The sequence below is a fragment of the Bombyx mori genome, chromosome 8 (genome assembly GCF_030269925.1).
Source record: "Bombyx mori chromosome 8, ASM3026992v2".
Classification (NCBI taxonomy): Eukaryota; Metazoa; Arthropoda; class Insecta; order Lepidoptera; family Bombycidae; genus Bombyx; species Bombyx mori.
In genome coordinates, this window is record NC_085114.1 from 12,647,998 (window position 1) to 12,671,841 (window position 23,844).

The following is a 23,844-nucleotide window of genomic DNA, read 5'->3' on the forward strand; positions in this document are numbered from 1 at the left end:
AATATTTTTTTTAGACTTTATTTAGCGAAGCAGTCCTTTGTTAGCTAATTCGCCAAGTTGAGCCCTATGAAACCTACCCGTTCGGTGAAGCTAAGATAGCCTCTAGAGGTTACTAGCCCAGGTAGACCAAAATAAATAATAGTTTAAAAAAACTAAGAAAATACGCTTTTATTGTAAAAAAAGCGTGGGGTGCATGGTATCAGTAGTTATAAATATTTTATGAACAGAGATAATATCCTGAACCATTATTGACCACTACCAAACCAACACCTAAAACCGTAAGTGTGCTAAATGTCGCCATTTCATTAGCGGTAGATGTGCTAAATTGAATTTCATGACAAATCTGACCTGTGCTTGTGCTTCAGCTGCTAGTCTGGCTCTAACTTCATGCTGCAGTCTGGCTTTCGTTTCTCGTGCTTCCTTCTCTCTCCTGGCCCCAGCTCCTCTTCTCCCAGCCCTCGCTCTGCGCTGATAGCCTTCAGCACCACCCGAGACTGCGGTCGCTTGACGCAACGACGATATCCATTGGAGGCGACTTCTGTTTGCGAAGGTTAAAGGCTGGTAGAATAATTTTAGCGTCGCCTCATGAATTATAAAGGCGATGACTGCCATGTTCACAAAATTTGTAAATAGAAGTGAGTTTTATTTAAAAAAATGTGCATAAGGCAACGATTCGGGGTTTTACGAAAATTATCACAGTATCATCGTAGCTCTTATCATGCTGTACAGAACTTTGGCATGAGTTACGACCGGACACTTGACAACTCTTTTTTTTTCTTTTCCTACCTAAGTTGATAGCCTTGAGAGGCTATTTCTGCGTAACCTTAACTAGTAGGTGAGCTCACGAGGCTCAAACCTGACGATGTTGCTAACACGAACCCTAGCAAAAGCAGTGCTTCGCAGAATCTACCGCCGGATCGGAAACGCGGCCCACTGAGAAGATCCAGCGAGAAACTCAGTGGGCTGTGTCTATGGGTTAATTTACTCGACGAGAACGATGACCGGCTTGGGAAATGCCTACCCACGCTAATAAACGTCAACATCGACGACTACTCACTTATGATCCTGAGTGCCGAACTCAAAAGTCCGATCAGGTGTGATGAGTTGGAAGCGCTGTATCTTCCCGTCTCCTGCCGATGCTTCCACCGAACAGTACTCGTCTATGACGATCCTGCCGCATTGCTCCTTCTGCGACGAGCTCTTGTAGTATGTGAGGGCGCAGGGCTGAAGCACGCACCAGTATTCACGCATCGTTGGTAAGAGATATCCTCGTTTTAATAGGTAACCCTGAAATTAGTAAACAGGTACATTTCATTTTTTTATTCAATTCAAAGTTTTACAATTACTGGTGGTAGGACCTCTTGTGAGTCCGCGCGGGTAGGTACTACCACCCTGCCTATTTTTGCCGTGAAGCAGTAATGTATTTCGGTTTGAAGGGCGGGGCAGCCTTTGTAACTATACTGAGACCTTAGAACTTATATCTCAAGGTGGGTAGCGCATTTACGTTGTAGATGTCTATGGGCTCCAGTAACTACTTAACACCAGGTAGGCTGTAAGCTACTCCACCCATCTAAGCAATAAAAAAAAGAGTTTATTACAAGGTAAGATAAATTTGAGTAAAAACAACTACTATTATTATAAGCGAAAAGCCATCAGGCCAAAGGGCCTTTTGGAAGATAGTGATTTAAAGAACTTACCAAACTCCTTAATTCTTAACCCCCTAATTAGTAAGTAATGAAGGTACCTAATAATTAAACTTCAGTTCGGTCCGAGTCGAATTCAATGAAATATTCAAACAATTAAGCGTAAGTAAAGTAAGGTACTTTGCTGAAATATGCCATACCTTCTTAATAATATCCTCAATGAAAACATCATAAATTTCATCGACAGCCTCTATCAAGGCTAGGCTGTGTAGTTGCTGGTCGCAGCAGTACTTCGCCTCTAGGACTGCCAGAAAGGCGGCCCATTTGAAGTGGCCTATGGAAGAACCGAGGGCCTCCCAGTCAGCGGCATCCCAGCGCAGACCGAGGCAGTGGACCAGTTGTTCCGCCACGATTCCTGCTTCGGAAGGGTGCAGGACTACCTTTTGATGCACAGAAGATTTAGGTTACTTTCGGTGCTCTGTGTTTATTCAGTTCTTGAGAGGCTATTTCAGCTTCACCCTAATGTGTGAGCTCACGGGGCTCAAACCGGAGTGTTGCTAACACTGACCCAAGCAAGAGCAGTGCTTCGCAGAATCTACCACTGGATCGGAAACGCGACCCACTGAGAAGATCCGGCGAGAAACTCAGCGGGCTGTGTCTATGGGTTAATTCGCTTGTCGAGCCCTTCGTCGCAAGCGGCGGGTTCGACGAGAACCGTGACCGGTGTTCCAGTTTTAATGATTATGATATGAATAACTATAATAGAAATATTTTGTCCGTGCAGTTTGGGTCATAAAAAATCGGAGCGGTGAAGCGATTATTTCGCTCTCTCTTCCACTCACGAGCCTTATGGACGGACATAGTGATGCACATTATTGTTGTCGATAAGCGTTATCGATAGTGTATTTAGTTTTGTCATTTCGTGGGTTAGTGATAAAAATAAAAGAAAAAATCACTAATCGAACATTTACACCACATATCGCCGCAGCAAGTTAACGAGAACGGCAGAAATTAACACTTTGTAACTTTTCGGGATTTATTCTTATTTCAGTGAAAATTTTTAACACATTGTTGATAACAACACGTGCAAATATCATTTTGAATAAATTCTGCCGTTCTGATACAAAACAAAGGAGTAGCCATTGTGTCACTAAAGAAATTCAGAGAACTAATGCATACAAACACATTTCTCTTCGACATAATGTACTATAACTTGCAGGTAACTACATCATTCCGATAGAGGCACCCGTCACGTGCGGACGTGCTCATCGTCCACTCGATCGCCCGGTCTTTGTTCGCCCGGCTTTTGTTAGCCCGGCCATTGTTCGCGCGGCCTGTGTTTGTGGTACATCTGCCGACTAAGTGCTCTTTCTGGAAGTTTTTATTTGTTTTGTTTCCTTTTGCTGTTTCTGTGTTCGTGGTACATCTGCCGACAAAGTGGTTTCCTGCAAGTATTTATTTGTTTTGTTTCTTTTCGTAATTTCGGTTTTGTTGTGCTTTTTCTTTGTCCTGTAGTAATCGCGCCGCATTGCCACCTGTGTTCAATAGAACCGCTCAGGTCCGAGAAGTTGGGGCCTCGCCGCAAGGCGAGTGTTTTCAAGACCCGGGGCCGCCCCACCTGGGTACTCAGTACTCAGCGATCATGGACGCTGTATTCGCGGAATTCCTCCGACTTCGCCACCCACAGCTCGCCTCGGAGTTTTTGGCCTTCAAGGCCAATCACACTGCGAGCCCTCTCGAGGACTCCGCCGCGCTCGCTGCTCCTGCGTCGCCTGTACCTGCGTGCAGAGCTTCTGCATTGAGCACCGCAGCCTCTGTCGTGCCTGCCGCTCCCGTGTCGCCTATACTGGCGAGAAAAGCTGCTGCGTCGTCCGCCGTGACCATCGTTTCAGCTGAGCGATCATCCGCGGCCTCCGTCGCGCCCTCTAAAACACCTACACTTGCTCGTAGGTCGCCTGCACCCGCCTCCTCGTGCTCCGACTCTGACTCGGACATGGAGGTCGACCTCGCCCCCGCCTCATCGACGGATGGATTCACCCTGGTACAGAAGGGTAAGAAGCGTGCCGCGGAGTCTCGAGCTCCCGCGGCCGCTAAAATTAGCAAAGCCGTGAACGCGTCGCGCCCCCGCCCTCAGACTCCCGTTGCGCCCCCAGCCCGTGCCACTCCGTCGCCGCGTCCGGTGGCACAAAATAAAACCCAGACCCCTCCCCCGGTTATCCTTCAGGAGAAGGCAGCTTGGGATCGAGTTTGCCTGGCCCTTAAGGCCAAAAATATAAATTTCACGAATGCCCGTAACCTCGCGAACGGCATTCAAATTAAGGTTCAAACACCCGACGACCATAGGGCCCTCTCTTCTTACCTCCGTAAGGAGCGTATAAGTTTCCATACGTATACGCTCCAGGAGGAGCGCGAACTCCGCGTTGTAATACGCGGAATCCCTAAAGAGTTAGATGTAGAGCTCGTAAAAGCCGACCTGTTAGAACAAGGCCTACCAGTGAATTCTGTGCACCGTATGCACACCGGTCGCGGTAGGGAGCCATATAATATGGTTCTAGTCGCTCTCCAGCCTACCCCCGAGGGTAAGAAAATCTTTAACACACAGACCGTCTGTAGGCTCTCTGGTATCGCTGTCGAAGCCCCCCATAAAAAAGGCACTCCTAGCCAGTGCCATAACTGTCAATTGTACGGGCACTCTTCCCGTAACTGTCACGCGCGCCCCCGATGTGTTAAGTGTTTGGGCGATCACGCCACGGCCCTCTGCGCTCGCGACCAAAAAACCGCGACGGAACCGCCTAGCTGCGTCCTGTGTCGAACACAGGGTCACCCCGCGAATTACCGTGGTTGCCCCCGAGCCCCTAAAATAAATCGCCGCGTCGCCCGCCAAAACCGCCTCCGAGCTTCCGGCCCAGACATCAAAGCCTCGGCACCCTCTGCGTCGCAGGCTAAGCCAGCGTTCGTTCCGGCGGCGGTGCCCAGTGTCTCGGCCTGGGCAAAACCGCTGCCGTACACGAACACGGCTACAACTCCCTCCTCCGCGATTCGTCCCGCCCCCGCGACTCGTCCCTCTCCCGCGACTTGCCCTCCGACCGCGTCCGAAAATCTCGCTTTAGCGATCGACTTCTTTCAGTCGATCAACTTTGAGCGCGTTAACGCTTTGGGCGACGCCATTCGCGCTGCCTCCACTGCACAACACTTTATCGCCGTTGTGCAGGAATACGCCGACGTATACGCGTCATTAAATACGTACGTCCTCCCCTCACTCCGCCGGTAATCAATGGCGTATATAAGTAGAATAAAGCCCCTATCCGTAACGATAGGATTTTTTAACGCTTACGGTCTCGCAAATCAGCGTGATCAGGTTTCTGACTTTTTGCGTGACCATCAAATTGATATATTTTTAGTGCAGGAGACCCTACTTAAGCCCGCGCGCCGTGACCCTAAAATCGCGAACTATAACATGGTCAGGAACGACAGGCTCTCTGCCCGTGGTGGTGGTACCGTCATTTACTATAGAAGAGCCCTGCATTGCGTCCCGCTCGATCCTCCCGCGCTCGCTAATATCGAAGCATCAGTGTGCCGAATCTCACTGACGGGACACGCGCCGATCGTTATCGCGTCCGTTTATCTTCCACCGGATAAGATCGTTCTAAGCAGTGATATCGAGGCGCTGCTCGGTATGGGAAGCTCTGTCATTCTGGCGGGCGACCTAAATTGTAAACACATCAGGTGGAACTCACACACCACAACCCCGAATGGCAGGCGGCTTGACGCGTTAGTCGATGATCTCGCCTTCGATATCGTCGCTCCGCTAACCCCGACTCACTACCCGCTAAATATCGCGCATCGCCCGGATATACTCGACATAGCGTTATTAAAAAACGTAACTCTGCGCTTACACTCGATCGAAGTAGTTTCAGAGTTAGATTCAGACCACCGTCCCGTCGTTATGAAGCTCGGTCGCGCTCCCGATTCCGTTCCCGTCACGAGGACTGTGGTGGATTGGCACACGCTGGGCATCAGCCTGGCTGAATCTGATCCACCATCGCTCCCGTTTAACCCGGACTCTATCCCGTCTCCTCAGGATACCGCTGAAGCCATAGACATCTTAACGTCACACATCACCTCGACATTAGATAGGTCATCGAAACAAGTTGTAGCGGAGGACTTCCTTCACCGCTTCAAATTGTCCGACGATATTAGGGAACTCCTTAGAGCTAAGAACGCCTCGATACGCGCCTACGACAGGTATCCTACCGCGGAAAATCGTATTCGAATGCGTGCCCTACAACGCGACGTAAAGTCTCGCATCGCCGAAGTCCGAGATGCCAGATGGTCTGATTTCTTAGAAGGACTCGCGCCCTCCCAAAGGTCTTACTACCGCTTAGCTCGTACTCTCAAATCGGATACGGTAGTAACTATGCCCCCCCTCGTAGGCCCCTCAGGCCGACTCGCGGCGTTCGATGATGACGAAAAAGCAGAGCTGCTGGCCGATACATTGCAAACCCAGTGCACGCCCAGCACTCAATCCGTGGACCCTGTTCATGTAGAATTAGTAGACAGTGAGGTAGAACGCAGAGCCTCCTTGCCACCCTCTGATGCGTTACCACCCGTCACCCCGATGGAAGTTAAAGACTTGATCAAAGACCTACGTCCTCGCAAGGCTCCCGGTTCCGACGGTATATCCAACCGCGTTATTAAACTTCTACCCGTCCAACTCATCGTGATGTTGGCATCTATTTTCAATGCCGCTATGGCGAACTGTATCTTTCCCGCGGTGTGGAAAGAAGCGGACGTTATCGGCATACATAAACCCGGTAAACCAAAAAATCATCCGACGAGCTACCGCCCGATTAGCCTCCTCATGTCTCTAGGCAAACTGTATGAGCGTCTGCTCTACAAACGCCTCAGAGACTTCGTCTCATCCAAGGGCATTCTTATCGATGAACAATTCGGATTCCGTACAAATCACTCATGCGTTCAACAGGTGCACCGCCTCACGGAGCACATTCTTGTGGGGCTTAATCGACCAAAACCGTTATACACGGGAGCTCTCTTCTTCGACGTCGCAAAAGCGTTCGACAAAGTCTGGCACAATGGTTTGATTTTCAAACTATTCAACATGGGCGTGCCGGATAGTCTCGTGCTCATCATACGGGACTTCTTGTCGAACCGCTCTTTTCGATATCGAGTCGAGGGAACCCGCTCCTCCCCACGACCTCTCACAGCTGGAGTCCCGCAAGGCTCTGTCCTCTCACCCCTCCTATTTAGCTTATTCGTCAACGATATTCCCCGGTCGCCGCCGACCCATTTAGCTTTATTCGCCGACGACACGACTGTTTACTATTCTAGTAGAAATAAGTCCCTAATCGCGAAGAAGCTTCAGAGCGCAGCCCTAGCCCTAGGACAGTGGTTCCGAAAATGGCGCATAGACATCAACCCAGCGAAAAGTACTGCGGTGCTATTTCAGAGGGGAAGCTCCACACGGATTTCCTCCCGGATTAGGAGGAGGAATCTCACACCCCCGATTACTCTCTTTAGACAACCCATACCCTGGGCCAGGAAGGTCAAGTACCTGGGCGTTACCCTGGATGCATCGATGACATTCCGCTCGCATATAAAATCAGTCCGTGACCGTGCCGCGTTTATTCTCGGTAGACTCTACCCCATGATCTGTAAGCGGAGTAAAATGTCCCTTCGGAACAAGGTGACACTTTACAAAACTTGCATAAGGCCCGTCATGACTTACGCGAGTGTGGTGTTCGCTCACGCGGCCCGCACACACATAGACACCCTCCAATCCCTACAATCCCGCTTTTGCAGGTTAGCTGTCGGGGCTCCGTGGTTCGTGAGGAACGTTGACCTACACGACGACCTGGGCCTCGAATCAATTCGGAAATACATGAAGTCAGCGTCGGAACGATACTTCGATAAGGCTATGCGTCATGATAATCGCCTTATCGTTGCCGCCGCTGACTACTCCCCGAATCCTGATCATGCAGGAGCCAGTCACCGTCGACGCCTTAGACACGTCCTTACGGATCCATCAGATCCAATAACCTTTGCATTAGATGCCTTCAGCTCTAATACTAGGGGCAGGCTTAGGGACCCCGGTAACCGTACTCGTCGAACTCGACAAAGAGGTCGACGTGCAACCTAACCCATGCATCAGCCCGCTGAGTTTCTCGCCGGATCTTCTCAGCGGGTCGCGATTCCGATCCGGTAGTAGATTCATTCGCGAAACAATTGCTCTTGAGTTGTTAGGTCTCCTTCGGAGGCGCTCGGGCAGTTGTTAGCAAATCCCACCCCTCTTGGCTGAGCCTTTGCTCGCCCACCTGTCCTGGTGAAACTGGAAAGGCCTTCGGGCCACCAGTAAACTTTCAATCATAAAAAAAAAAAAAAAAAAAAAAAAAAAAAAAAGGTAACTACAAATGACTCATAACATAACAATGTCTCACCACCCTTCGTATATCACCCCGCCGCCGTGTACGATGACTCATTTGTTTTTATCGATAATGGCGTTGCGCCCGCGCAACTTGCTCACCGCCCTAGCCGGGCTATGTTTTATGACCCAAACTGCACGGACAAAATAATTCTATACTACTATAGTATTCGCCCTGTGAAATTTGATTATAGCTACTGACGCCTTAAGATTTCGTTCATCTAATTAACATATGGTGGTGATGTCACAAGGGAAGCACTGGTTTAGTACTTTTGTAGGCGACATCACGCGGCCTATGTACTATATAGCTTAAAATAATAATTGTAAGTTTCATGAATCAAATCAAGTCGATTAGGTTGAGACATGATCTAAGCTATGTTTGTTGAGAAAAAATTCATATATTTCTATTTTAAGGACTGGTGTATATATGTTTAAATTTCTGTCCGAGATCCTTATGCTCATAATGACGCTTCCTGCTATCCGAGCTTTTATTAGCTTAATGTACGCTTACTGCAAACTTAATGCACGCGTATCAAACACCGATGAGAATTCTCCAATTTTCAGGGTCATGGAGGACTTTTCAAGGATCATCGAGACGAAAAAAATGGTAGTTGGACTTGTTATGACAGCGTAGTTTAGCTTTTAACTATATTAATTTACAATGTTAAAATCGTTTTTATTGTAGTTTGAATGGGTAACACATTATCGTGTTGTGTTGTAAAGAGCATCTGTTTCGCAAGTGAATTCAGTTGAACGTGTAATCTATTGAACATGTGATGTATGACGTCAGTGATTCTCGGTGGTCTTTTTTCTTTCAGCATTACTCTGAATATTTACGAATTTATTACTCGTACTGTTGATATGAAATATTTTATGCGGCGCTCTGTGATTTTTTTATTGCTTAGATGGGTGTTAAGTGGTTACCGGAAAACCATAGACATCTATGACGTAAATTCCGCCACCCACCTTGAGATATAAGTTCTAAGGTCTCAGTATAGTTACAACGGCTGCCCCACCCTTCAAACCGAAACGCATTACTGCTTCACGACAGAAATATTTAGGGTGGTGATACCTATCGGTGCGGACTCACAAGAGGTCCTACCACCAGTAAAAGTAGTTGGAAGTCGTTCGTGAATACGTACAAATAGTTCCTTGGAAAAATTGGTGTTTACCCATCAGATTAGAATATAGCTATAGTCGCATCATTCGATATGAGCACACCGTGAATTTTATCCACGATTTAACCCCAACTGCGATTTGAGGAGAATTGTGGCCATGCGTCTTAATTTTTTTTTTTTTTATTTTTTTTTTTTTATTGCTTAGATGGGTGGACGAGCTCACAGCCCACCTGGTGTTAAGTGGTTACTGGAGCCCATAGACATCTACAACGTAAATGCGCCACCCACCTTGAGATATAAGTTGTAAGGTCTCAGTATAGTTACAACGGCTGCCCCACCCTTCAAACCGAAACGCATTACTGCTTCACGGCAGAAATAGGCAGGGCGGTGGTACCTACCCGCGCGGACTCACAACAGGTCCTACCACCAGTAAGAATAAGATTAGCGATTCGACTTCCATATTCTATCTCGATGGACTCCGATTAAGTCTTAATATTAGTTGAGCCGTGAGAATAGAAACTTCAATTATGTTCGAATTATGTTCATATACTATCCTACTAAAATGTGTCCAATAATATTTCGGTATGGAAACAGTTTACTCAATGGCAGGTGTACCTTACCACATGTCGTTGTGCTCATATAGAATGATGCGACTATAGTTATGTTCAAATCTGACGGGTAGACACCGACTTTTCTAAGGAACTAGTTGTACGTGTTCACGAACGACTTCCAACTACTTTTATTAGTGGTAGGACCTCTTGTGAGTCCGCACGGGTAGGTACCACCGCCCTGCCTATTTCTACCGTGAAGCAGTAATGCGTTTCGGTTTGGAGGGTGGGGCAGCCGTTGTAACTATACTGAGATCTTAGAACTGGTATCTCAAGGTGGGTGGCGCATTTACATCGTAAATGTCTATGGGCTCCATTAACCACTTAACATCAACTTCAGATACTAATCTACTAAAATGTATCCACTAGTATTTTGGTGTGGAAACAGTTTACTCAATGGCAGGTGTACCTTACCACATATCGATTGGTGTCGTCAGCGTCTTGAACCAAGTCAGCGAGAAGACAGAATATCCTGAAGAGCTTGAAAACGGAGTCGTCTCCGAAAACCGACTTGTCCCTAAAGAGGAGACGCTTACGGCAGACCAGCCAGCACACCTGCAATGAGAAGATCAACTTCTTATTATTGAGTTGAAGCTCTGCTATATTTGAAATGGTCGCCTGAGTTTGAGCTGAGACAATGTCAATGTCAATGATCACCTTAAGATGCTGTTTAATTGAACGGACACATTTCATTGATATAATATAAGTATAGGTATAGAGAATATAGAGAAGAAGTGCACAATGCTAATATTTTTTTTAAATAATGCATAAAACATACATTAAATCTATAAAGAAAACATTACACACACTACATACCATGTATTTGACGCACACACGCATGCATACTATTTATTGTCAAACTTTTGTTCTTGACGTCTGTTGTCAAATTGAGAATAGATTTATATTGTTTATCTGTGTTAATATTTTTTATAGTGTAGTCTTGGCGAAATATGTGATTAAAGAAGTATAAAATACAATCATAATAATGTACAAACTTACAATTCCAATTAGTTATAGTCGAATTTCGACTACTGCGGGACTAGTATTGATAAAAACGTTAAACTAACTTGTCGTGCGTTCAGTGACTAATGACTTTTTTAAACAGAACTTACATTCATGCGAAGTCGTCGTGGCCTAAATGATAAGACGTCCGGTGCATTCGTGTTGAGCGATGCACCTGTGTTCGAATCCCGCAGGCGGGTACCAATTTTTCTAATGAAATACGCACTTAACAAATATTCACGATTCAATTTCACGGTGAAGGAATAACATCGTGTAATAAAAATCAAATACATAAAATTAAAATTTGCATAATTACTGGTAGTAGGACATCTTGTGAGCCCGCACGGGTAGATATTACCACTCTGCCCATTTCTGTCGTGAAGCAGTAATGCGTTTCGGTTTGAAGGGGGGGGGCAGCCGTTGTAACTAAACCGAGACCTTAGAACTCATATCTCAAGGTGGGTGGCGGCATTTACGTTGTGGATGTTTATGGGCTCCGGTAATCACTTAGCACCAGGTGGGCCGTGAGCTCGTCCACCCATTTGTCTAATAATAAAAAAAGTTGTAATTCGTGTAGTGTGCACACAGCCTACTCCAATTCGTTTTGTGTACACACTTCGTTATCGTGCCCTACTTACGGCAGCTGAATAAAAACCATTGATTATGGACATTAATACGGTGTGTTATCATAGTGGAACGGTAGGAATGCGAGTCGTTTGTTGTTCTTTCATTCTGATAATGTGGAATACAAGCGGTAGGCAGCGGCTTGGCTCTGCCCCTGGCATTGCTGAAGTCCATGGGCGACGGTAACCATTCACCATCAGGTGGGCCGTATGCTCGTCTGCCTACAAGGGCAATAAATAAAGAATAAAAACATAACGTTCTTCCTTGAAAATAATCTATATTTGAGTTCATATATTTGTATGTGTTTTTCACAAACTAAGATTTAGATAATTAAATGTCGATTGTATTAACAAATAACGATTTTCAGGGAAAGAGAAATAGAAAAGTAGCTAGATCAAACAAACGTACAAAAGGAAATCTATTGTTTTTTGGATCGGACAATGTCCACGGAGTAAGCTTGTTTCTAATTACGAAGGGTATAGAAAATCTCCCTCGAACGGAGAAAGGTAATATTTTTCTGGATTTACTTCTAACGCGCTAGTATTAAAAACACCATTCAATAAATTGTATGCGTTTTATGGTACTTTTATAATGGCGGACATCCATGGCGCGTCAGATGGATATTTGCTAAGCAAAACAGTACCCACCTGCTGGGTTTAGCGCCGAAACAGTGGCAATAATACGTAGGGCAAATTATCTTTCAAGCAATGAATTGCTTTTCAGGGTCAAATACTATACTCCAAAAGGTAACATAGCTTTTAAATGTACAGGAATAGTGTCATTAATTACACAAATTACTTTAATTTTGCGAATTATATTTGATTAACACGTTATTACGCATGTCCTTGCGGTGGAAATCATTTGTTGTAGGTTTATAATCAATTATTTGACAGAGTGGACAATTTTGTTTTTCCTTTATTTATGCACAAAACCAATTAAGACCATAGAAATTATAAGTTTAAATATTTAATATAACAATCTGGATTGCAATTCAAAATAGGTGCAATTAAAATGGTAAAGTAAATTATTAAATTATTAATGGTAAATTAAAATTAAAATTAAAATGGTATTAAATCGAATTCATAGAGTTACCTCGCTTATTTTCTTCTCATATTCCCTGATGATAGGCAGAGTTACCGTCTTCGGCAGGGAACTGAAGACTTCGTGCTGGAGATAGTATTTGAACTCGTCGAATGTCAACTCCTGGGATGACCTGAAGTGGTCCAGACCTTTTTCCACGCCGTACAGGTCAAGTAGGGTGCCTATGTTTGCGGTTAGTACCTGAAGGAAAAAAAAATGGAATTTGCAAACACTTGCTAATGAAACACGAAAGTTTTCACTTAACCTACTTTCACGTCTCAACTGACTGTTTGTTCATAATGCTGTATATGTAAAGTATTAAATCAATAATGAATACGTCAAAAATCTTCTCTCTTTTTCTTTATCTTATCCCACTAGGTCGGATTGGCACAGCTAGTTTTTATCTTACATTCTCTTCTATCAGCCGTCATCTCAACCCTCACTCCTCTCATATCGTCATTCACACATTCCATCTATGTCTTCTTCAGTCGACCTCCTCGCCCTCTACCTTGCACTACCATTTCCATATATCTCCTAGTCACTCACATGCATCTTCTCTCTACGCATCAAAATTTACGTCAAAAATACATTCATATATTTATTTGTACATAATTAATAGTTATAGGCTCTGATATAAATTATTAAAGAAAATTGACTCTAGAAAATCGTGCTATAAATTGATGGTAAGATTAGGACTATGTTTTGAATATTTTAGGAATTGTTTATAAGCATATGCAAGCCGTGTCTCTAATGTCACCTATTTCATCCAATGAATACGATTTTTTAACAAAAAGTCAAGTATGCATGACGCAGCAGTACTCGAGAATCACTTGTGTCGAATCGCGATTATAATTACGTAAAAGTGCAAACGTCTCTCAGCTAAACAATTACCCAACACAATTCAGACATCTGTGGGTGTAAGGTCATCGATTTGCCAGCCGACAAACAAACAAACGCGGTCATTATGGCACTTATAAAGTAAGACCTCGTGTGAGTCATAATGGAACCTTGCCTTCGTGGGTTTAGCAGCCAGTTCAAGTCACGGCTACAAGATATTCGAATAACTTTTTGAATATCATACGATTTTCGTTGCCTGCTTTTTTTTGTTCTTAGCATACGTAATATACTTTTTATCAACTCTTCGTAAATAATATCGATTACAAAGAATTCGCTCACAGTACTCTGGTTTCAATACGCGTCACTTAAGATTAATGTAGAAATAAAAAAACGGTTTTTTCACGTGTTTTCTGTACCATAGTTAAATATAGGTTTTATTAATTGTAATATTTTTTTAAAATAGTTGATATTAATTTAAATTATTTCGACGATTTAATCTTGTGTTTTTTTGTTGTCATTATTATTCATGGTAACGGACGACTAAGGTGTTATTCGTTGATATTTAAACATTATGCTAGCTACCATATTTTTTTATAAAATTATTTCTAATCTTCAACGTTTCACTTCACACAGAGCTAACCAATAGTATCTCGAAGTCTGGCCGTTTATTTGACAAGGGTTTTCCTCTTCACGATAAGAGGACCCCGGATGTTAGGTAATAGCTAACCATTTTCGTCATCAGAATTAGTATGCTTTTTTTTATTTCAATCTCATCGTTCGACACTATTTGACTACGATTCGCGAAAAACCGAACAAAATACAATAATGAATTCATCATGAATATTACTATTCTTGTTGTCTATTTTTTTTTTATTGCCCTGGTATGCAGACCTGCCTACGGTTCACCAGATGGTGAGTGGTGACCGTCAGACATGGACGTTAGCTATGTCAGGAGCGATGCCAAGCCGCTGCCTACCGTTCAAAAACTACTTATAAACCTATTTTTATTCATACTTAATTGTTCTAATGATTTTTTTTAAATCCACGGAGTACATGACAATTGTTTTTGAAAAACGCGCTGCCTCTAAATATACGGTATACATATTTCATTTTCTCTACAAATTATAGCACAAATGTGTGAATTAAATTTTTGTTATATCACAACGCCATTCGCCTTGAGATATGAGATCGAAGTTACAGTTGTATAACGGCTGTCCAATCCTTCGAACCCGAAAATAGGCAGGAGGGTGGTTACATACCCACGTTTGCTACACTCCACAACCAATAGACCACTTAGGCATTTGTGGAGCTAAGTTTAATTACTTGTCGCATTAGCTAGTTCATAATTCGTGAGCCCGTAATCCCAAGCGAAGACAGCTGGCCAAGGCGGAAGGAAGATCATTGACCTCGCGAGTCATCTGTTTTATTCGTCATACATTACGTACCGCGCAAAAAGCATTAGTACAATATGATTTTTGAGCGCGTTTATTTCGATTGTTGCTTCATTAATATCGGTAAAGTGCATCATTGTCAACAACGTCCTTAATTTCACTCATAAATTAGACAAATGAACAAGTAATGCTTTGAAAACTTTGGATGAGTCCTTCGAGATGAATGGACGGATATCAGGTGTGCCAATTCATTACGGAAACTTGAAACATAGTCTTGATTGTATTCAGATACTGAACTATTTGGCGCGAAGACAAGTTGCCGCCTATTGTCCCATAGTTTCATTATGGGTTTGTTGACCGATAACACAGCTGAATCATATGACGTTCATTCAATCTAAACAATAAAGCTAGTCGTATTGAAATGCGATTCTCGTTCGACGCATGCATCCTTGCAATGAAAATGTTTCTTGTTAAATATGCTAATATTAAAATGCATGCGCATCTTTTTGCATACGATTTGTGTGATGCTCGTATTTTTTTTACAAAAACAACTTAATATGAGTCGGCAGTGAGAATGCAAATATTTGTGTATTTCGTATACTGTAATGCTTTTTGACGTAATAACCTTTTATAAATCGATAAACACCGGCTGCACGCACGAAAAAGTGTCACGTTCCGCCTGAGCCTGAGCGTGCAAGCAAGAAGGCGATAGAGAGGCACGACCGGCCCAAGCGTTGGCTTGTGTTGTGACACAATTATCTCTCTTCTCACGTGACATCAGAGCTAGCAGTTCGAATAGTTCTACTATTGACGTTATCACATAAAACTATCGTCCGTAAGCCGACTTTACAGACATTCAATTATATTTTCTACAGCACTATGTTATGTGGAATGGTTATGTGGAAAAGCATGATTGACATATTAAATTTTTTTTCAATCGTAACATTTAATTTATTTATTTGGAAAAAGTAAAACAATGCAATGCCCATGACAAAACGTCAGATTAATCGGTGCCATCACCTCACTACCTTACATTCTGGTATCGTCTGGAATGAATCTGACCTAGGTTTATATATCTGAAAGAGGGTTTTAGTTGACATTGGATTCCCATACCGCCACTCCCCACTGAAACATTAGACGTTTTCTTCTATAAATTGACATCGAGCAAGTCATTAAAAGAGCTAAGCACAAGTATACCGTAAGATTATCTGTTTGGTCTATGCTAATCAGTTAAAATGTAGGTGGTTAGTGACATGTGTGTATATATTGTAATCATCAAACGCCGGATACACTTCATCCTGATGTCATAATGACGTCATAACCAAATATGTAACTAATGTCTTGACAATGTGTTTCTCATTACTAGAAAAGATAAAAATGTATTTAAAAACCCGTAAAGACTTTTGTTGGATAAATGGTTTGTTGTTCTTATTTGTTTTGATGATTAAACTGAAATTCAAATGTTCATTTTATGTATTTTATTAGCGCAACTGTTTATAGTTTGTTTTTATTACACGCTTTATATTAGCTTCACTTGTATGTATGTTTGTATGTTTGTAACTGACTCCTTTAGACGCGATTTTGACCCACTTTAAACGGCCAGATTTCATTAAAACCTTGTAGATTTATCGAGGACCGATGACAATTCAATATTTAAAAAAAATATTTAAAAAATTGAAATTCAACTACAAAATTAAAAATAAATAATAGTTTAAAAAACTAAAAAACACGCTTTATATAGCATGATGTTATTAGTTATATAATATATAAATATTTTCCTGACAGGTATGAGTAGAAGAATTATTATTTCAATCGTAGGTTTCAATAATAAAAAAAACACCCCACGGTTTTTTTACTATAAAATATATATTTTTTTACACTATTTGCAATTCAAAGTTATTAAAATTTATTTTCTATTTTTTAGTTGAACATTATATAAGGTGCGTTTTTTAGTTTTAAAAAAAAAAAAATTCTTTTGTAACCTGCAGTAATGGCGCGGAATCACTTAGAAATTTGGAATGATAGTGAATAAAGAATGCGTTTTTGTGTTCGATTTCAAATATTTGGATGTAAAAACAAAATAGATTTTTAGTGAAGAAAACAAGATAATTGAAATTACAAGTGCCATTAGTAATTTGTATTACTTGACTAGATTCTAAGAGAGAGTAGGTCTGTTTTTCTATCGCATGCCCAAATATTACTGCCCATTGCGTGTTAAGTGGATACTGGAGTTTATCCAAACATAACACAAACTTTACAACTTCGCTATTACTGTCACCATGTACAAATTTCTTTGCTATTTGACACCTGTCAAGTTAAAAGGCCTAAATTTTTAAGGCGTAGAATTTCGTGATTGGATGAATAACAAAAGCAGACTATTTTTAGAATTTAATTTGGATATTTTAATTTATAGCAAAATTGGATCAACATTCGTAGTGGCTTCAGGGAATCTTTGATTTACAAATAAAAATTCATGTACGTTTGAGGTAATGTTTGAAGGTCTGTTTGTTCGCATATGGGTTATCCGGTTGACTTGAAATTTGGTACACTCGTTCTTGGGACTTTGGAAATGTTTTTGCCATAGCTGACGATTTACGAACCGCTAGAGCTGACGAACCAGTAGAGCCAACAGCAACCAGTATAGACAACAAATTGCTAGTTTCTCACTAGTTTAGTGTTTAAGGATAACTTCCAAGATATTCCGTTGCTTTTATATATACAGGAATGTTAAAGGAATCTCTATAATACATGACCTACCATGAGGAAACAGTAACTGAATCTTTTTGAATAACATTTCCTTATTGACATATAAATTATTGTTTTTACACGGGTTTTTTTGCTTCGTGAGTTTTTTTTTAAACAAAAACATTTTATAGCTAGCCACCAAATCTGGCAAACGCTTAGATTTGAAAAAAGAAACAAAAACTTTAATGTAATCGCAGTCCCACCTACCGGGGCCTATTGTGAATGTCCTCAATGGTACGTGTACAAAAAGTCTAGAATTAGATTACAGCGCCTCCTAGAGGGTTCAAATATTAATCTAACTCACACAGGGACGCTGTGGGTGTACTCATTTCAAACCTCTGTTTCAAACTATTGAACTCCAACTAAAATCCAGTAATCAAGTAGCCATTTTTGTAAGGAAATAAGTACACGCGTGCTCACGAAACGACAATAACATCGCTTAGCGAAATACAAACCGGCCAAGTTAATTACGCGTATATTCTGTGTGTTCAATGCGAGTTTTTTAACTTCTCCATCGCGGAAACATTAAATCAAATTTGCATGGAGTTGGAACATTTATTTATTTATTTTATTTATTAGGCACACAGTACACATGACAAGCTAAAGAGATACACAAAAAATAACAATAAGTAAAAACAGAAAACTGGCTTACAACATAAACCATGTGCGCACGACTACGCCAGACAAATGTGCTGAGTTTGTACACAATGGTCCTTACAACTATTTAGCCCACTGAGTTTCTCGTCTGATCCGGTGGTAGATTAAGCACTGCTCTTGCTAGGGCCAGTGTTAGCAACACTCCGGTTTGAAACCCGTGAGCTCACCTACACGTCAAGGAGAAGCTGAAATAGCCTCACTAGGCTACCCTCGACACCACAGTTCATGATGCTCTACGCTCGGCGGCAGATAGAGGCAAATGGCGTGGAATGGTCCGTAATGAACTCTTGTTGCGAGGAGGTGGTCACGACCCTCAGTATTGAGGAAACCGAAACAAGAAAGGCTATCAACATAAGTAGGAAAAAAACAACAATAACTATATGACAAAACAACACCATAACGAAAACTAATCTAACTTATAACGTAAGGAAATAATTTTACTCACAATATACATACGTTTACAATATTTATAATTTACAACAGCTTCCCTTCGTTTGCTGCTAGCGCAAAGTTAAAGAACTCGCACTAAACACACTGTAGATAAGGCCTAATGCGAGCCCGCATGAGTGGATAACACTGTTCTGTCTTTTACCGCGAAGCAGAAGCTCCAGTTTGAAGGGTGACTTCGAACTCATGGTGGGTAACAGCGTTCACAGTGTATTGTCTCCTGTAAACGCTTCATCGGTAGGTACGTTAGCTAATACAAAAAACAATTCAATGTTTCCACAATCGAATGCAAGATATCAAACATGGTCGATTCCTAGAGACCAATTCTAGAAATCAGAAGTAAATGCTCTTAATCGCATTCAATTGACAACCGTGATAAAACAAATAATAAGTCGCTTTGTGGAAGCGATGTTATATATTTTTAGTCCGACAATAATAATTAGATAAAGCATTTGAAAATAACAAAAAACAAAATTAGCGCCAAAGCTGTGAGTGAGAAAATTGAAAATGCACAGGTAATTTTTTTAAGAGATTTTATGACCTGGTAACTAATACCTTTAAGTCATGTCTTATTTTAATTTATATTCATATTTTTATGAAAAATGATATTATGGAGTGAAATGAAATGAAGATGATTAATTTGAGACATTAATCAACTGGGATGAAATTAAATGAAATGAGATGAGATGATATGGGATGAAATATAATCTCAGTAAAATGGTGGTCATTCAAAAATTTTTTTTAGTGGACTTTTTGGAGAATCCCGCGAAGTTACGAGTCGCACAGATAATATAAAAAAAATGAGCAGATATTTAAAAAAATATATTGCTTTACATTACATTACAAAACAAAATACATAGTTGCATCGTGAAGCTGTTGTTACTATCGTGGTTGTAAAAGTTATTGAAATAAACTGTATTTGTATTACACGATGATTATGTAATGCAATAATAATACAACATTTAACGAGTCGCGCTATCGCTTATTTAAACAATCCTTTACAATTTAATCTCGCATGTTTTATTCTATTTATATTATTTTACATATTTCAGACGTTTATTATTTTACAGTTTTCTTAGTAACTTATGTCTTAGAAGAGGCACGGGAGAACTTAACAATAAGATTTTATATCAATCTGCACGTTATCACATTTTACTCTCAATTTTTAGAAAAAGATTAAGGGTTTTTTGGTGGAAACGCGATGGGCGAAGTTGTGTGAGCTGATTTATGATATTAATGTTGTGCTTTATCAGGTTTAAATGTGCAATGACGCTGGTTTAATAAGTCTTTAGCATCTGTGAAAGGGCACAAACGTGGGAATATTAAACAAATCCCTTAGACGTAGCTCCTTGAGTTCCAAAAAGTCCACGGAAAAGTCATAGGTTGTCAAATGAATCAACTTCGTCTTATTTCGTTTCATATCATTTTTCACAAAACATAACATACTTAAGTAAAAAAATTATAAGACTCGGCTCAAAGGTCTCGTTACCAGGCCATAAAATAATTTAAAATAATATGTATTTCAATACGCAAAGGGGTCCAAACACTGGTCCAAATAGTACCAAATATAATACCAAAAAACAAATTTACAATATTTCTTTTTTTTGTTAGGTTGTATTACATACAACGAATGTGTAAAACGTTTACTAATAATTAAACTACACAAATAAAAATGAATAAATACCCTTTGTGTTAACAAAAAAAATAATTACAAGGACATGAATTGGTCGCTAAATCATCGGCGTGTGGGTTAAATAGCACCCTAACAGTAGTAGATGCGGGTCGGTGATCGAAATATGTTATCTGATATACTACTCCGATAACACTGTTGACCATTAATGAATCATTTAGTCGCATTTTTCTAGACACGCGTATAGAGATGAGGTGGTAATATTCTAGTACACCACTTAGTACAACAGCACAGTTTCGTATTTGAATATTCCTATAAAATATTCCTAAATTAAAATCAATCGAACTCTGTGTAGTTTCGCTGTCGTATTAATTAATAACACTAGATGATGACCGAGCTTTGCTCGACTTTTTATTTTATTTTTATAACGCCATCTTGTTGTGTCTTTAAAGCAGTAAAAATAGTATTATTATTAATCGCCAATAGATGTCGGGAAAAGTCATAAAGTTGATTATCGATAAAGTTGATTATTGAAAACACGAATAAAACAACATTTTCTGAAAATAAATCGTAGCTAGATCGATTTATCGTCCCCGAAATCCCCTGTATACTAAATTTTATGAAAATCGTTCGAGCCGTTTCCGAGATTCAGATTATAATAATATATATCTATACTAATATTATAAAGAGGAAAGATTTGTTTGTTTCGAATAGGCTCCGAAACTACTGGACCGATTTGAAAAATTCTTTTTCCATTAGAAGCCGACATTGTCCCTGATGAACATAGGCTACTTTTAAAAAAAAAAATTTTTTTTGTTTTGTTTCATATGTGTTTTAATGTTTCCGAAGCGAAGCGAGGGCGGGTCGCTAGTTTTATATATATACAAGAATTGCTCGTTTAAAGGTATAAGATTATTTGTTTTTATTGTCAGCCCTAACTTGTTATTTCGTCGTAATTTTCAAAAGAATGTCGTGTTTCCTTAAACGAACCGTGAAAGATACGACGGCTGTCGGCAACCGTGTTTCGACATAGAAAAACGATACTTTTTGTCGTATTTCTAGCTAATTCAGAAATTGGTTATAGATTGAACCGTGCAGACGAGACGCGACGACTTTAGTTGAATCTAAGTTGGGATTGAGCAATTTGAAGCTTCAGTAAAAGTTGACCATATAACTCGGGAGATGAGGTCTCGCGCACCACATGATTTACGATGATAAAAAGCACGATAAGTACATAAACAGGAACATAAACAGGATGTCAATCACCAAATATAAAGCGCTTAGTTTTTTTTATTTTTTTATTTTTTATTGCTTATGTGGATGGACGAGATCACAGCACGCATGGTGTTAAGTGGTTACTGGAGCCCATAGACATCTACAACGTAAATGCGCCATCCACCTTGAGATATAAGTTCGAAGGTCTCAAGTATAGTTACAACGGCTGCCCCACCCTTCAAACCGAAACGCATTACTGCTTCACGGCAGAAATAGGCAGGGTGGTGGTACCTAGCCCTGCGGACTCACAAGAGGTCCTACCACCAGTAAATTCACAAGAGGAAGAGAGAATTAGCGCACCAAATAAAGCAGTGAGCGAGAATCATCTCTCGAGTGCAAACAAACCCTACTTCCCGATGATCCGTTTATGATAAAAAGAATTGGGCCTATATAGTTCGAATTGTACATCGCAAAGATTCAAGCGTTTCTTTGTCTATACAAACAGACATACTGAATTATCACGAGACGAGAAGTTTTAGGGCGCCCGGAGCTAATTAATTCAATTAGCATCAGTTAAGTCTTTGAATGTTGATTAGAACTTTTTCTTCTAACTAGAACTGTAATTTTGAGTTTCTATTTTATCAGTACAAATCAAATGATAAATTAAAAAAAAAAAAAAAAAATTGTGCTTGTATTTGTGATTTTTTGGTATATATAATATAATATATATAAATAATATATTTTTAGGAACCAGTTGTGAAGTATTTAAAAAAAAAAGCAATTATCCGATCAAAGGGCACTTAAATAACAACCTTTAACAAGGGCTTTCTCTGTTCCAAATATTATTTGAGTCCCACAAATATTTACAAGATATTATTAAGTCAATATCCTCTCTATTATTACTGAGAAACAATAATAAGTTTTGATTTGTATGAGATTGTAGTTGTTATTTTATTGTAATTAAATGTTCGAGACAAGGTTATGTCGTAATGCGGGTGCTGATATTCGCGCCATGGTTGACACTTAGCTCAAATAATCACTGACATCACGAAAAAATATTCACGTAAATTCCACTTGTTTTTAATTAGATGTGTGTACCGAGAATCGAGATTGTTTGAAAAAACAAAACAATTATTTGTGAAAACACCGTAGATAATTGATACTGGGTTTCGATAGAGTCGTAACAATAAGCTCAGAGAATAAATTTGTTGAAATATTGATTGTTAATTTGTTCGTTTTTTGCAAATAAATAATAGTTTAAAAAACTAAACAAACACGCTTTTATAGAATAATCCAACTAAAAAAATCAATATAGAAAATAAATTTATTGTTAAGAACAAGCGTGGAGCACATACGTGGTGTCAATAGGTATAAATATTTTGTTGACAGATATGAGTAGAAGCATTATAGAAGGATAATAATTTTGATAATATCTTAAAAAAACACCTTCTTGGGCTCACCTATTATAAGAAATGTTGCGTTAATTACATTTCTGAATGTATTTAATCATCTTTTACATTTGTAATTCACGCTTACGTAAAAAAAACCATTACAAACAATAACATCTTCTTGGGTTCACCTATTATAAGAAATGTTGCGTTAATTACATTTATGAATGTATTTAATCATCTTTTACATTTGTAATTCATGCTTACGTAAAAATAAAACATCACAAACAAAAACACCTTCTTGGGCTCACCTATTATAAGAAATGTTGCGTTAATTACATTTCTGAATGTATTTAATCATCTTTTACATTTGTAATTCACGCTGACGTAAAAAAAAACATTACAAACAATAACATCTTCTTGGGTTCACCTATTATAAGAAATGTTGCGTTAATTACATTTATGAATGTATTTAATCATCTTTTACATTTGTAATTCATGCTTACGTAAAAATAAAACATCACAAACAAAAACACCTTCTTGGGCTCACCTATTATAAGAAATGTTGCGTTAATTACATTTCTGAATGTATTTAATCATCTTTTACATTTGTAATTCACGCTTACGTAAAAAAAAACATTACAAAGAAAAACATCTTCTTGGGTTGACCTTATTATAAGAAATATTTCGTTAAAATATATGAATGAATTTAATAATCATTTTACATTTGTAATTCATGCTTACGTAAAAAAATAACATTACAAACATGAGTGCTACGTATGTTATTCTGAAAGAAATTATGTGTTGCAGCAGAACTCCTATTACGGAAACTCCGTCGACATTAAGTTTAGTAACGACACTCCCATACCGGACCCGACGTGAATGGGTTCACAGGTAACATGTTTGATAAGTCTAGAATGTAGCTTTAATTAATTTAGCTTAATAGAACCGAGCACTCCCATATTAGGTGACTCATCTTTTTATAGGCAGAGTTCGCATAAGGCACGTTTGTTATTATAA

At 40.1% G+C, this 23,844-nt stretch overlaps 1 protein-coding gene across 1 annotated transcript in view; it reads right to left on the reverse strand.

Moving 5' to 3' along the window:
* Window positions 1-23,844, reverse strand: part of LOC101746524 (differentially expressed in FDCP 6) — a 35,204-nt gene that overhangs the window by 5,799 nt on the left and 5,561 nt on the right. Inside the window, exons 2-6 of the mRNA XM_038012434.2 lie at window positions 12,527-12,715; window positions 10,223-10,363; window positions 1,844-2,083; window positions 1,058-1,287; window positions 349-538 (exon numbers count right to left, since the gene is read on the reverse strand). Coding sequence (XP_037868362.1) covers window positions 349-538; window positions 1,058-1,287; window positions 1,844-2,083; window positions 10,223-10,363; window positions 12,527-12,715 — 990 coding nt within the window. The remainder of the gene's footprint in view (window positions 1-348; window positions 539-1,057; window positions 1,288-1,843; window positions 2,084-10,222; window positions 10,364-12,526; window positions 12,716-23,844) is intronic.